We start from the raw sequence: 14107 nt of genomic DNA, 5'->3' as shown, positions 1-14107 counted from the left end.
AGAATAAATTATCATTTATCTGCAATATATAATCTACCACTTCCAATAATTAATCAACATTATTACTAGCATTATTTTCATTTCCAAAAAATTAATAAATATGAAAAAATATGAATTGGCTCCAACAAGTACATTGAAAAAAAGTCAGAATATAGAATGTCAAAAAAGTCATAGTATAGTATGTTGAAAAAGTCAGTATAGTATGTTGAAAAAAAGTCATAGTATACTATGTTGAACAAGTCATAGTATAATATGTCGAAAAAAATCATAGTATAGTATGTTGAAAAAGTCATAGTATACTATGTCAAAAAAATCATGAAAAAATCATAGTATAGTATGTCGAAAAAATCATGAAAAAGTCATAGTATAGTATGTCGACGAAAGTCATAGTATAGTATAGTAGTATAGTATAGCGTGTCGAAAAAAATCATAGGAGAATAAGTTGGAAAAAATTCATAGTATAGTATGTCGAAAAAACATGAAAAAATCATAGTATGTCGAAAACGATACATATTAGAGTATGTTGACGAAAACAGCATAGTATAGTATGTCGAAAAAATGACTATAGTATGTCAAAAAACTCATCATATAGCATGTTGAAAAAGTCATAGTACAGGATGTTGAAAAGCCATAGTATAGTATGTCGAAAAAAATAGTATAGTACATTGAAAAAAACTCGGTATAGTAAGTCGAAAAAAATCATAGTATGGGATGTCGAAAAAAAGTCATAGTATAGTATGTCGAAAAAAGTCACAGTATAGTATGTCGAAAAAAGTCATAGTACGTTGAAAAAAGTCATAGTATAGTATGTTGAAAAGTCATAGTATAGTATGTCGAAAAAAGTCATAGTATAGTATGTGAAAAAAGTCATAGTATAGTATGTCGAAAAAAGTCATAGCGTAGTAAGTTGAAAAAAGTCATAGTATAGTATGTCGAAAAAAGTCATAGTATAGTACGTTGAAAAAAAATCATAACATAGTAAGCCGAAAAGTCATAGTATAGTATGTCGAAAAAAAGTCATAGTATGGTAAGTCAAAAAACGTCATAGTATAGTATGTTGAAGAAAATCATAGCGTAGTATGTCGGAAAAAAGTCATAGTATAGTATGTCGGAAAAAGTCATAGGATAGTAAGTCTAAAAAAGTCATAGTATAGTATGTCGAAAAAATCATAGTATAGTATGTTGAAAAAGTCATAGTATAGTACGTTGAAAAAAAGTCATAGTATAGTATGTCGAAAAGTCATAGTATAGGATGTTGAAAAAGTCATAGTATAGTACGTTGAAAAAAAGTCATAGTATAGTATGTCGAAAAAGTCATAGTATAGTACGTTGAAAAAAAGTCATAGTATAGTATGTTGGAAAAAGTCATAGTATAGTATGTTGAAAAAAGTCATAGTATAGTATGTCGAAAAAAAGTCAAAGTGTAGTATGTCAACAAGTCATGGTATAGTACATTGAAAAAAGTCATAGTATGGCATGTCGAAAAAAATATAGTATGTTGAAAAAAAGTCATAGTATAGTAAGTCGAAAAAAGTCATAGTATGTTGAAAAAAGTCATAGGATAGTAAGTCTAAAAAAGTCATAGTATGGCATGTCAAAAAAATAGTATAGTATGTTGAAAAAAAGTCATAGTATAGCTTGTTCAAAAAAGTCATAGTATGTCAAAAAAAGTCATAGTATAGTATGTCGAAAAAAGTCATAGTATAGTATGTTGAAAAAAGTCAAAGTATAGTATGTCGAAAAAAGTCATAGGATAGTAAGTCGAAAAAAGTCATAGTATAGTATGTTGAAAAAAGTCATAGTATAGTATGTTGAAAAAAATCATAGTATAGCATGCTGAAAAAAGTCATAGTATAGTATGTCGAAAAAAGTCATAGGATAGTATGTCGAAAAAAAGTCAAAGTGTAGTATGTCAAAAAGTCATAGTATAGTATGTTGAAAAAAGTCATAGTATGGCATGTCGAAAAAAATAGTATAGTATGTTGAAAAAAAGTCATAGTATAGTATGCCGAAAAAAGTTATAGCATAGTATGTCGATAAAAATCATAGGATAGTAAGTCTAAAAAAGTCATAGCAAAGCATGTCGAAAACAGTCATAGTATGTGTAAAACAGTCATAGTATAGTAAGTCAAAAAAGTCATAGCATAGTATGTCGAAAAAAAGTCAAAATGTAGTATGTCAAAAAGTCATAGTATAGTATTTCGAAAAATAGTGTAGTATGTTTATGTCTAAAAGTCATAATACAGCAAGTCGAAAAAAAATTATAGTATAGTACATTGAAAAAAGTCAGTATAGTATGTCGAAGTCATCGTATAGTATGTTGAAAAAATCATAGTATAGTACGTTGAAAAAAAGTCATAGTGTAGTATGTTGAAAAAGTCATAATATAGTACATTGAAAAAAGTCATAGTATAGTATGTCTAAAAGTCATAGCATAGTATGTCAAAAAAAATCATAGTATAGTATGTTGAATAAAGTCATAGTATAGTATGTCAAAAAAGTCATAATATAGTACATTGAAAAAAGTCATAGTATAGTATGTCGAAAAGTCATAGCATAGTATGTCAAAAAAGTCATAGTATAGTATGTTGAATAAAGTCATAGTATAGTATGTCAAAAAAGTCATAATATAGTACATTGAAAAAAGTCATAGTATAGTATGTCGAAAAGTCATAGCATAGTATGTCAAAAAAGTCATAGTATAGTGTGCCAAAAAAGTCATAGTATATTATGTCGAAAAGTTATAGTATGTCGAAAAAATCATAGTATAGTACGTTGAAAAAAAGTCATAGTATAGTATGTTGAAAAAAATCATAGTATAGTATGTTGAAGAAAATCATGTATAGTATGTCGAAGTCATAGTATAGTAAGTTAAAAAAAATCATAGTATAGTACGTTGAATAAAGTCATAGTATAGTACATTGAAAAAAGTCATAGTAAAGTATGTTGAAAAAAAGTCAAAGTGTAGTATGTCAAAAAGTCATAGTATAGTACATTGAAAAAAGTCAAAGTATGGCATGTCGAAAAAAATAATATAGTATGTTGAAAAAAAGTCATAGTATAGTAAGTCGAAAAAAGTCAGTATAGTAAGTTGAAAAAAGTCATAGGATAGTATGTCGAAAAACGTCAGTATGTCGAAAAAAGTCATAATGCAGTATATCGAATAAAGTCATAGTACAATATATCGTAAAAGTCAGAAAAGTCATAGTACAGTATATCGAAAAAGTCGGAAAAAAGTCATAGTACAGTATATCGAAAAAAGTCATAGTGCAGTATATCGAAAAAAGTCATAGTACAGCATATCGAAAAAAGTCATAGTACAGTATATCGAAAAAAGTCGGAAAGAAGTCATAGTACAGTATATCGAAAAAAGTCATAGTACAGTATATCGAAAAAGTTGGAAAAAAGTCATACTGCAGTATATCGAAAGAAGTTGGAAAGAAGTCATAGTACAGCATATCGAAAAAAGTCATAGTACAGTATATCAAAAAGTCATAGTGCAGTATATCGAAAAAAGTCATAGTGCAGTATATCGAAAGAAGTCGGAAAGAAGTCATAGTGCAGTATATCGAAAGAAGTCAGAAAGAAGTCATACTACAGTATATCGAAAAAAGTCATAGTACAGTATATCGAAAAAGTCGGAAAAAAGTCACAGTATATCGAAAAAAGTCATAGTACAGTATATTGAAAAAAGTCATAATACAGTATATCGAAAGAAGTCGGAAAGAAGTCATAGTACAGTATATCGAAAAAGTCGGAAACAAGTCATAGTACAGTATATCGAAAAAAGTCATAGTACAGCATATCGAAAAAAGTCGTAGTACAGTATATCGAAAAAAGTCGGAAAGAAGTCATAGTACAGTATATCGAAAAAAGTCATAGTGTAGTATGTCTAAAAAAAGTCATAGTGTAGTACATCAAAAATAAGTCATAGTATAGTATGTCTAAAAAAAAAAGTCATAGTGTAGTATATCAAAAATAAGTCATAGTATAGTATGTTGGATGAAGTAAATTAATATGTCATAAAAAGACATCAAAAAGTCATGAGTGATGCAAAGTGGCTAACGCTCCACCCGGCTAACTCTTGGTGAGGTGCTGAAACCATCAACAAGTCCAGATTGGTAGAGAAAGAATTCTGCACACAGTGTTTCATTTTATTGTTTCAGTTTCGGTTCACGTGACCTACGTCAGTGCGAACATGAGGCACCAATGGACCAGCTGGTAAAAGGGACCAGTCTCAGGCTGATCACCGGTTGTATGCAACACACCTGTGTGGTGGTAGGAGCTCCAACTTCTGGGAGTTGTATTTCTTTTAATACTGGATGGCAAACTGACAGGAATACAAATGGAAGCCATATTTGTCTTGTCATACAGTTGCACAATATCAAATACAGACCTTGTAACAATATCACATTACAATAACATCGCATAGTGAATGGGGCTCTGACGGGAACCAGGCAGTGTCATCCACAACAGCTCCCATCAGCACATCTTTGTCTCCTGATCTCGTGAACAACACACTAACAATGCTCCTGACCAACATGCTAACGATGCTTCTGACCAACACGCTAATGATGCTCCTGACCAACATGCTAATGATGCTCCTGACCAACATGCTAACAATGCTCCTGACCCACATGCTAACAGTGCTCTTGACAAACGCGCTAATACTGTTCCTGACCCCCATACTAACAGTGCTCTTGACAAACACGCTAATACTGTTCCTGACCCACATGCTAATACTGCTCCTGACCAACATGCTAACAATGCTCTTGACAAACACGCTAATACTGTTCCTGACCAACATGCTAACAATGCTCCTGACCAACACGCTAATGATGCTCCTAACCAACATGCTAACTTTGCTCCTGACCAACACACTAAAGATGCTCCTAAACCACATGCTAACAATGCTACTGACCAACATGTTAAACATGCTCCTTACGAACATGTTAATGATGCTCCTGACGCTAATACTGCTCCTGACCAACATGCTAACAATGCTCCTGACCAACATGCTAATGATGCTCCTGACCAACATGCTAACAATGCTCTTGACAAACACGCTAATACTGTTCCTGACCAACATGCTAACAATGCTCCTGACCAACACACTAATGATGCTCCTAAACCACATGCTAACAATGCTACTGACCAACATGTTAAACATGCTCCTTACCAACATGTTAATGATGCTCCTGACGCCCTCAGGCGCACACAGGGGTTGCGCACACATTATGGCGCTGACCGAGCCCTGCGTTGTGGCAGGTGACAGACGGACTCAAAAGACTTAAGGCAGAATTGAAGACAAGAACCGTTGTGGTCGTTTGTTAACTTTTTATTCTGTAATAAACAAACATTTCAGAGGAAATGATGATCAGATCGTCTCAGATCATCACAAGAGAACTGATTCACATTCTGTCCAACTGAAAATCAACAGTGTCAGTGTCATCTCAGTGTCAGTTCCATCTTCAGGCACCGCCATCAGAGCGTCAGACAGACTGAGAGGATCAAAGTTAAAGGACTGAGGGCGGAGGTCAGGATGATGTGAGCACGCTCAGTTCCGACAGCATCCTGCGGTCAGGTAGTGACCAGCTGCTGTAAGTTGTTTGTCTCATCGCTCACTGTAGCCTCACAGCCTACAGCTGCAGCGTCGACAGCCACCACCGTCTCTTCCTGTTTGTAAGTCAGAGCCTCGTCATCAAACAAGATGGGCGGGGCTTCCTCTACAGTCTCCTTCCCCAGGCCATGCATGCGCTTCCTGTGTTGCTGCAGGTTCCCGAGGCGGTTGAAGCGTGCGGTGCAGAGGTCGCAGGCGAATGGCCGCTCCCCGGTGTGGATGATGACATGTCTGGCGAGCTGCGAGCGGCACTTCTTGTCTTTGCCACAGATGTGGCAGACGAAGGTCTGAGGCAGGCGCGCTCCATTGGCGTGGACAACGTCAAGGTGTCTCTTCAGGTGGCTGAGGCGTCTGAAGCTGCGGCTGCAGAAGTCGCAGCCATATGGCCGGTTCTCGCTGTGGATCAGCGAGTGACTCGCCAAAAGAGACTTGAATTTGAAAACCTTGCTGCAGACTGGACATGGGAACACCTTCGCTGTCACTGAGCTTTTCCTGCATTCGATGACGTGAGGTGCCTCATTCACTCTGACGCGCAGGTGAACGCGTACGTGGTGCTGCTTCAGGCAGGTGGCACGCTGGAAGCTGCGCAGACAGATGCCGCAGCGGTGAGGCTTGTCGCCTGAGTGGATGCTGGAGTGAGCAGCGAGGAGCGTTTCAGATTTTAACCGCTTCCCACAGACGCCGCAGGTGAACGGTGCGTTGGGTGGCGGGTTTTCCTCGCCGTTCACTCGGTTGGCGTGGACTAGGATCTTGTGGCGTTTCAGCTGGTACTGACGTCCGAACTTGCGTCCGCAGATGTCGCAGAGGTGCGGGCGCTCTCCGGTATGAGTCTGGAAATGGACGGCGAGCTGCGACCGGCATTTAAACTCTTTGCCACAGAAGTCACAGAGCAGCGAGCTGGGCTGCTGAGGCTCCACAGCGCCGTTGACATGGACGATCTTCTTGTGGTGTTCAAGGTCGTTGGTCCTCATGTAGGCTTTAGGGCAGAGGTCGCAGCGGTGAGGTTTGACCCCAGAGTGGATGACCTCGTGTGTTTTCAGCCGGGACCTGCAGCTGAAGGTTTTGCCACAGACGGCACATAGCCACGCCTGCACCTCACGCTGCTTCTCCAGCTTGGCTACGCCGTTGGGGTGGAGCCGGTTCAAGTGGTGCTGCAGGTTGTCGCGGCGGTTGAAGCGCAGTTCGCACAGGTGGCAGGCAAATGGCTTCTGACCCGTGTGGATGAAGGAGTGTCGCGCCAGACTTGACTTGTTCTTCATCACTTTACCACAAACGTCACACATGGTGCTGTCAGGCTCCACCTTCACCGCACAAAGAGGTGCATGCTGGGAGTCTGAGTCCAGCTGGACGTCCTCCAGAGCCGCAGCAGACGGCTGAGAGTCCACACCTGAGGGCAGAGCCACAAACTGTGTCAAACTTTGTCAACAAACAAATACTTCAAAATAGACATGAAAATAATCCTGAAATAAAATAAATTTCATTTCTAATCAATTAAACAAACTGAATTAAAAAAACAAACTGAAATTAACATTGTACTTTATATAACATTTGTTAAAGGAGCAATAAGCAAAATTCATCATTTCTAGATTGAAGGAATTAAAAAATTGCTATATGAAGAACTAGAGGTGTAATTTCATCTGGAGTATAGCATGACCTCACACACCCTCTCTTTGTGTTGATCTCCAGCCCACTGTTTACAAGCCGAAGAGCTGGAACGTTAGCGTAGCAGCCGACTAGTGCTAACGCTAACGTCCCCATGCTAGAGCTCTCCGGAGCTGAGAAGCAGGCTCCCAGAACGTTAGCATAGCAGCCAACTACTGCTAACGCTAACGTCCCCACGCTAGAGCTCGCCGGAGCCGAGAAGCAGGCTCCTGGAACATTAGCATAGCAGCCGACTGGTGCTAACGCTAACGGCCCCACACTTCTCGGCTCCGACTCACTGAGCCTGGCGGAGAAGCGTGGGGACGTTAGCACTAATGGGCTGCCATGTTAACGTCCCAACTCTTCTCCGTGAGACCGTGAGCCCGGCTCAGTTGGAGCGTTAGCGTGGCAGCCGAGTAAGTGCAAACGCTAACAGGAAAGCAGGGAAATAGCTAAACACAGCAGAGACTGAGAGTGAGTGAAAGACATTGCTAACTGCTAAACAAAGTTGGCTGTTTAGGTTTTATTTCCTCGCCCCTGTGGTGAGTGAATCTGCCTGCAGTGAAAGCGGGGGCTAACCGGTGCTTCCTCCTCATGCTCCACTTCACTCAGCTTCTAACACAGCCAGTTAGCCTCTGCTAGCTTCCCAGCTAGCAGCTCTCCGTTTGGATCCAACCGGAGCACTGAGCCCTGGTTTGTTATTCAGGTTAATGTGGGAAGAAGCAGCGGGTATATCGGGCAGCTGAGTGAAGCTGAGTGAAGCGGAGCCTGTGGAAGAAACTCAGAAACAGACGAGGCAAGTGGGGAGGGGGGGGGGGGTGTTGTTGGAGAGCAGAGGTAGAGGGAGGAGTGGCTCATGACACACTTTGTTTTGCTCTACAGGCAGTGCACAACAGCGAACCTAGCGGTGAAACGATTTCGCTTACTGCCCCTTTAACAAAAAATAGATCTGTTTTTCTTTGAGTAAAATCACTTACAAAACTTAAATCTCAAAAGTAAACATCATGACTAAAACATTTTGAATTATCGTTGAGTGAAACTATGAAGACCTCCTGTCTGTCTCTGTAAGCTGGAACCATTTCCCTCAGTGGAAACAAAGCTTGTTACTAACTGTGTGTGATTTATCCTGGCTGAAATATGAGCAGAGGAAATCTCCACTAGCTGCTAGGCTAATGTATACAATGTAAAATGCCATATGCTTGTGCTAATAATGTTAGCATGTTGTATTTGTGGGGAAAATGTGTCCAGATAAATACAAGTGTTTGTCTGTGAATGCTGCGAGTTATAGTGAAGCTGATTTGTGTTTGAAACTGTCTCTATTAAGCCATGTTTAATGTGTGTTTAATGTGTGTTTAATGCGTGTTTAACGTGTGTTTAAATGAGTGTTTAGTGTGTTAAATGTGTGTTTAGTGTATGTGTTTAGTGTGTGTTTAAATGAGTGTTTAATGTGTTTAGTGTGTGTTTAGTGTGTGTAATGTATGTTTAGTGTATGTGTTTAGTGTGTTTAGTGTGTTTTTAAATGAGTGTTTACTGTGTGTTTAGTGTGTTTGTTTAATGTGTGTTTACTGTGTGTGTTTACTGTGTGTTTAATGTGTTTTATGTGTGTTTAGTGTGTGTGTGTGTTTAGTGTGTGTTTTATGTGTGTTTACTGTGTGTTTAATGTGTTTAGTGTGCGTTTAAATGAGTGTTTGAGTGTTTACTGTGTGTTTTCTGTGTTTAATGTGTGTTTAGTGTGTGTTTACTTTGTGTTTAGTGTGTGTTTAGTGTGTGTTTAATGTGTGTTTCGTGTGTGTTTAATGAGTGTTTACTTTGTGTTTTCTGTGTGTTTACTGTGTGTTTTCTGTTTGTTTAATGTGTGTTCACTGTGTGTTTAATGTGTTTAATGTGTATTTAGTGTGTGTTTAGTGAGTGTTTACTGTGTGTTTAGTGAGTGTTTGTGTGTTTTCTGTTTGTTTAATGTGTGTTCACTGTGTGTTTAATGTGTTTAATGTGTGTTTAGTGTGTGTTTAGTGAGTGTTTAATGTGTGTTTAGTGAGTGTTTACTGTGTGTTTTCTGTGTGTTTAGTGTGTGTTTACTGTGTTTAATGTGTGTTTGAATCAACTAAACTTTACAGCACTTCACAGAAACATCTGCTGTGGACCAGTGTTTTGTAACTGCAGAGTGAAATTAAAAATATTCTTAAAGTTATTTCTATGAAATAAAATCAGATCTTTACGGTCTGATATTTGAAGAAAAGCTGAGGACAGTCAGCACTTCATGGACTTACCTCCCTCAGGAGGAGTCCAGGTGGGATCACCTATGTCCTCCTCCACCACCTCCTCCACCTCCTCCTCTTCCTCCTCCTCCTGTTGGTGACAGGGAACAGGGAACACACGGCGGTGGCGACGTCGAGACGCTCTTTGTCTGGTGGTGTTGGATCTCTTAGGAGGTGGCCTGGTCTGGGACCTGGACCTGGACCTAGACCTGGACCTGGACCGGGTGGGTTTGATGGTCCTGGTTCTGGTGCGGGTTGTGGTGCAGTGCTGCAGCAGAGCACCACCATCTGGTCCATCAGGTCTGACTGCAAAACACTGCAGCAGCATCTCAGACGAGCCTGAAGACACACAGACAGACATAAGAACCTCAAAATAACAAAAGTAAAGAAGTCTTAGGTTTTTCAGAGTCGTAGTTTAACAAACTCCTCTGACAGATTGTGTCTGATCAACTTCACATTCTGTCTGTCTCATCTAAAGACCTTAGAGATGAAAAGTTTATAACAGCTTGAGTTTCGGTCAATCTGCGTGACCGTGGTGAGGTGTCAAATGTCATGCTGAGTCTCAAATCACGTACTTCTGTACTTACGCTGCGTGCATAAGTGCGTTCACACTGAGAAGTATGAAAAAATGCAGCGCACTATGAGTAACCCCTATGGTGTCATCCCAAAGCCTGGTCGTGACCCCCAAGTAGTCTCATCTTACCGTCCAATCTCACTTCTAGCAGCAGAGACCAAAATCATAGGTAAGATATTTGCAGAGAGGCTGAAGCAGTTTATCTGTAGTATTGTGCATCCAGACCAAATTGGATTTATGTAGGGGAGACAGCTATATTTTATCTTGCGCTGTCTCTTTAATGTCTTGTACAGCAAACAAACTACTAAGGCAGTCATTATCTCCTTGGATGCACAATGTGCATTTGATCAGGTTGAATGGCCTTACATGCAAGTAGCATTGGAACAATTTGGGTTTGAGTCTGTGTTTAGGAAGTGGATAGAAGTGCGCATAGCAAATAGCACCTATGTAAACCTAAGATGGAAAGAAGGCTTTGGATTACCTCTTTTTAAACTTTACCGCTGGGCTACAGTTTTAAAAATGCCGGCTATTTTGTCACTTTCTGTTGACGTCACATCCCGCCTTGAGTATATCCAATCAGCACCAAGTAAACCCCAATCCCCACCCAGGAGTTTTTCAGGGCCGTTCTGAGTACCTACTTCGAGGCAGGGACTTGTTTAGCCCCTGTAAAAGTTCCGGATCTCTGTCTTTCACGCACCAACAGCCCCGGCCCCGTAAAATTACCCCTGAGTTCCAGCATGGTTAAAACTTGAGCATTCTCTCTGCAGGAACACCTCGCTCTTAGCTCTGTTGAATAGCCCAACTAAGGCAAACAAGACAATCCACTGTGGCAGTACTATCATAGCCTCAAAACAGACCTGTACCAAAAACCCACAGACAGAAACTCTTTACTACATGGTGACTCTTAACACCCCACCCCTCTCAAATAGAATATTCCATTGTCTCAGTTCAATCGCATCAGACGGATCTGCAGTTCGGATGAAGACTTTAAGATACAAACAAAAGAACTTGAAAGACGTTTCAGACAAAGAGGTTATAAGGAGACCTGGATTCACAATGCCTCCTCATGTTTCTCTAGTATGTCCCAAACTGAGTGCCTTACTAACACCAGATCTAAAGGATCAGACATTGGAACTATTTGTGCAATTCAATATTCACCTGTATCCAGAGACATTGATAAAGTTATTAAAAACACTGGCATATTGTGGAAACAGACCCTGCTTTGAAGAACTGTCTTTCTAAACACCCTCCAGTGGTATAGAAACGACCCCCCAATCTGTGTAATATGTTGGTATTACGCCCGATCACCTTCACATTTTCTGAGTGATATGCTATGCTCTGGTTGTGACCAAGAAAATAATTTTGCAAATGTGGATATCTGACTCTGCACCAACGTATGAGATGTGGCTCAGAGAAATGGGGAATGTGTTCAGCCTGGACAGAATTAGATACCGTAATAAAGGTAAATTGAAATACTTTGCTAAGATTTGGGACCCCTTGCTACAGCACACGTGTCTGAGTGCTGAAGTCTGACGAGCTCCTAATGATCTGTATACACCTTGTTTTGGTCGCTGTAATTATTTTATTTTAAATCTGGTGATGTCATATTTCGTATTGTGCCACATGACATTCTAGACTGAGACTGTTTGTATATGTGCTTTGTTCAACCCATCACTAAAATAATAAAAACATTTATAAAAAAAAAAAAAAAAAAAGAAAAAAAAAAAGTTTTGTGTGGGACGATGGACACTTCTCGCCCTCAATGGTCACGATCTTGGCTACGTAGCAGAAGGGGAGGGACCACTTTTCAAACTGGAAATGGCGGCCAAGGACTGTGTGACCGTTAACGTTGCTGCATGATACAAATGCATGTGTTTTCTGCACTAAGCACCACTACACTGTTGTCAGGTATAAGCCAGCAGTGTGTAGTAGGTTCATTTAGCAGTCTGTAATGATCTGGTACTGCAAACGATAACGCAAATGCTAATGCTAGTTTGCTAACTAGCTAACAGCTGCGGTCGTCATTTCCGGTGAGTGCACAACGGCCATGTTTGGTTTGAGACAACACTACCCTGTCGAAATTCACGCACTACGCCAATAAGTACATAGTGCACACAGTATACTGCATGAAAGTGTAACGGAAGTATGTGATTTGAGACACAGCATCAGTGTTTCGCCACCAAACAGGAAGTGGATTTTAACTCCAGCATACATGATGCAATCCCCCCTGAACCCCACAGGTTTAATGAGGCTCCAGACCTGAAGACACCTACATGCACATTAGGCGTCAGCGTGACTGCGCCACCTGCGTGTTTGTAACAAAGGTGTGTGGCGTCTCTGACCGCCTGTAAGTAGGTGCAGGTGAGACTCACCTGTGTGTCTCCAGCTGAGCTGCTGAGTCAGCAGGTCCACCTGGACGGCGGCGTCTCTCCTCTCCGCTGAGTCGCTCTGACAGCCCACCTCCCTCCTCTCCTCCTCTGGACTCTCCCACTGACAGCCCACCTCCCTCTTCCTCTGCTCCTCGTCTCCTTCGTCTCTCAGCAGGAAGACGCAGAGCCGTTCTCCTCCTCCTCCTCCTCCTCCTCCAGGAGGCTCCAGGAGTCCTGATGACATCTTTCAAATGGGACCTTAACACCAACAGAGGACGCATCCTGTTTATCATAGTTATCACATGTTTATCACATGTTTATTACATGTGTGTTTAATGCATGTTTTGAATGAACTAAACTTTACAGCCCTTCATATAAACTCTGCTGCCAATTAGTGTTTAGGAGGTGTAACTGCAGAGTGACACAGACACACAAGTGTAAATGCTCACAGCAGCGTAGGGTCTGTCGCGCTGGTTTAAATCCCACTTGAGGTGGAGGACGACTTCACCTGCGTCTTCCACTTCAGTGTGAAATGATGAACACAGAGGTCAGAGGTCAGATGTGATGAACACAGAGATTTTTTTAGAGGCTGTTCATCATCTAGTTTGTAAATGGATGAACATTTGTTTGACTGGTCCAAACCACTGGAGATCAGACTGGGCTGTGTGTGTGTGTGTGTGTGTGAGAGAGAATGTGACACACAGCTTTACATCAAACCATGACACACGGTCATTAAAGCTCTGACCAGGAAACATGGCGGCTCTTAATGTCCTGTGTCAGAGGATGTCCCACAGTGTCTCCAGTTTACTGTCCTACAGGACATCTCTGTCTGTCCTCCATCCACAGCTCAGAGTACTCAGAGTACATGTATCCAGTTACTCTACAGCTGTGCACGTGGCTTTAGGTTCAGCACGTGGGTGGAAATATTTAAATGAAATGACACGACGTGTTCATACTGTGATATTAAACCTGTCTGTCTGCGCCAAACTTCCTCAAACCGCTCACATGCTAATATTAGCACGATGCTAACGGAAGCTAACTGCCGTCCCCATAAACCCGCCGGGTGAACTCAGTCTCCTCAGTTTACCTGTGAGCTGACGGTCCGCCGGGGCGCGTGAGGAAGAAGCGATGAAGAATAAAACACAAAGAGCAGATTTCACTTGTTTAACACCTGAACATCACGACACGAAGGGCCGCCGCACCGCCACTCTTCTTCTGTGGTCTGCCATCAGTATCCGGCGGGATGTTGTCAGAGGAGACTCACTGCTGCCCCCACAGGTCACAGCTCCCACTGCAACATTCAGACATGATCTCTGCATCAAATGATAAGACATAAAACATAAACAACAACAACGAGTCCACGCGTGAAGCATTGTTCTATTATTCTATTGATGTTTACACTGTGGTGGGGAGACTGGGGCTGGTTGTCACGCTCTTTACTCATGTGTGAAATGCTCATCATCAAAACATCTTCTGACAGTCACTGAACATTAAATAAAAGACACTCTGACACACGCATTAGCACTGCTGATGCCCATGATATTATTAGATCAATGGAGATTGTGTATGATATGTCCATGTCTGATCATATTCCCTTTGTTACATCACTAGACTGTGATAGTCTTCCTGAGCTGTCTCAGGAGGTTAA

The 14107-nt window shown here is 40.9% G+C and overlaps 1 protein-coding gene across 1 annotated transcript; it reads right to left on the bottom strand.

Moving 5' to 3' along the window:
• Positions 1-5323: 5323 nt before the first annotated feature.
• LOC117264389 (zinc finger Y-chromosomal protein 1-like) lies at positions 5324-13704 on the bottom strand. The gene is made up of 4 exons (XM_033638301.2): positions 13547-13704; positions 12463-12717; positions 9529-9855; positions 5324-7007 (listed from the first exon to the last, which is right to left on the bottom strand). The coding sequence occupies exons 2-4, from the start codon at positions 12701-12703 to the stop codon at positions 5581-5583; spliced, it is 1995 nt and encodes a 664-aa protein (XP_033494192.1). The 5' UTR covers positions 12704-12717; positions 13547-13704; the 3' UTR covers positions 5324-5580.
• Positions 13705-14107: the final 403 nt, after the last annotated feature.

This window comes from Epinephelus lanceolatus, chromosome 20 (genome assembly GCF_041903045.1).
Source record: "Epinephelus lanceolatus isolate andai-2023 chromosome 20, ASM4190304v1, whole genome shotgun sequence".
NCBI classification, from domain to species: domain Eukaryota; kingdom Metazoa; phylum Chordata; class Actinopteri; order Perciformes; family Serranidae; genus Epinephelus; species Epinephelus lanceolatus.
The sequence above is the reverse complement of the archived record's forward strand: the minus strand, read 5'-3'. Positions and strand labels throughout refer to the sequence as shown.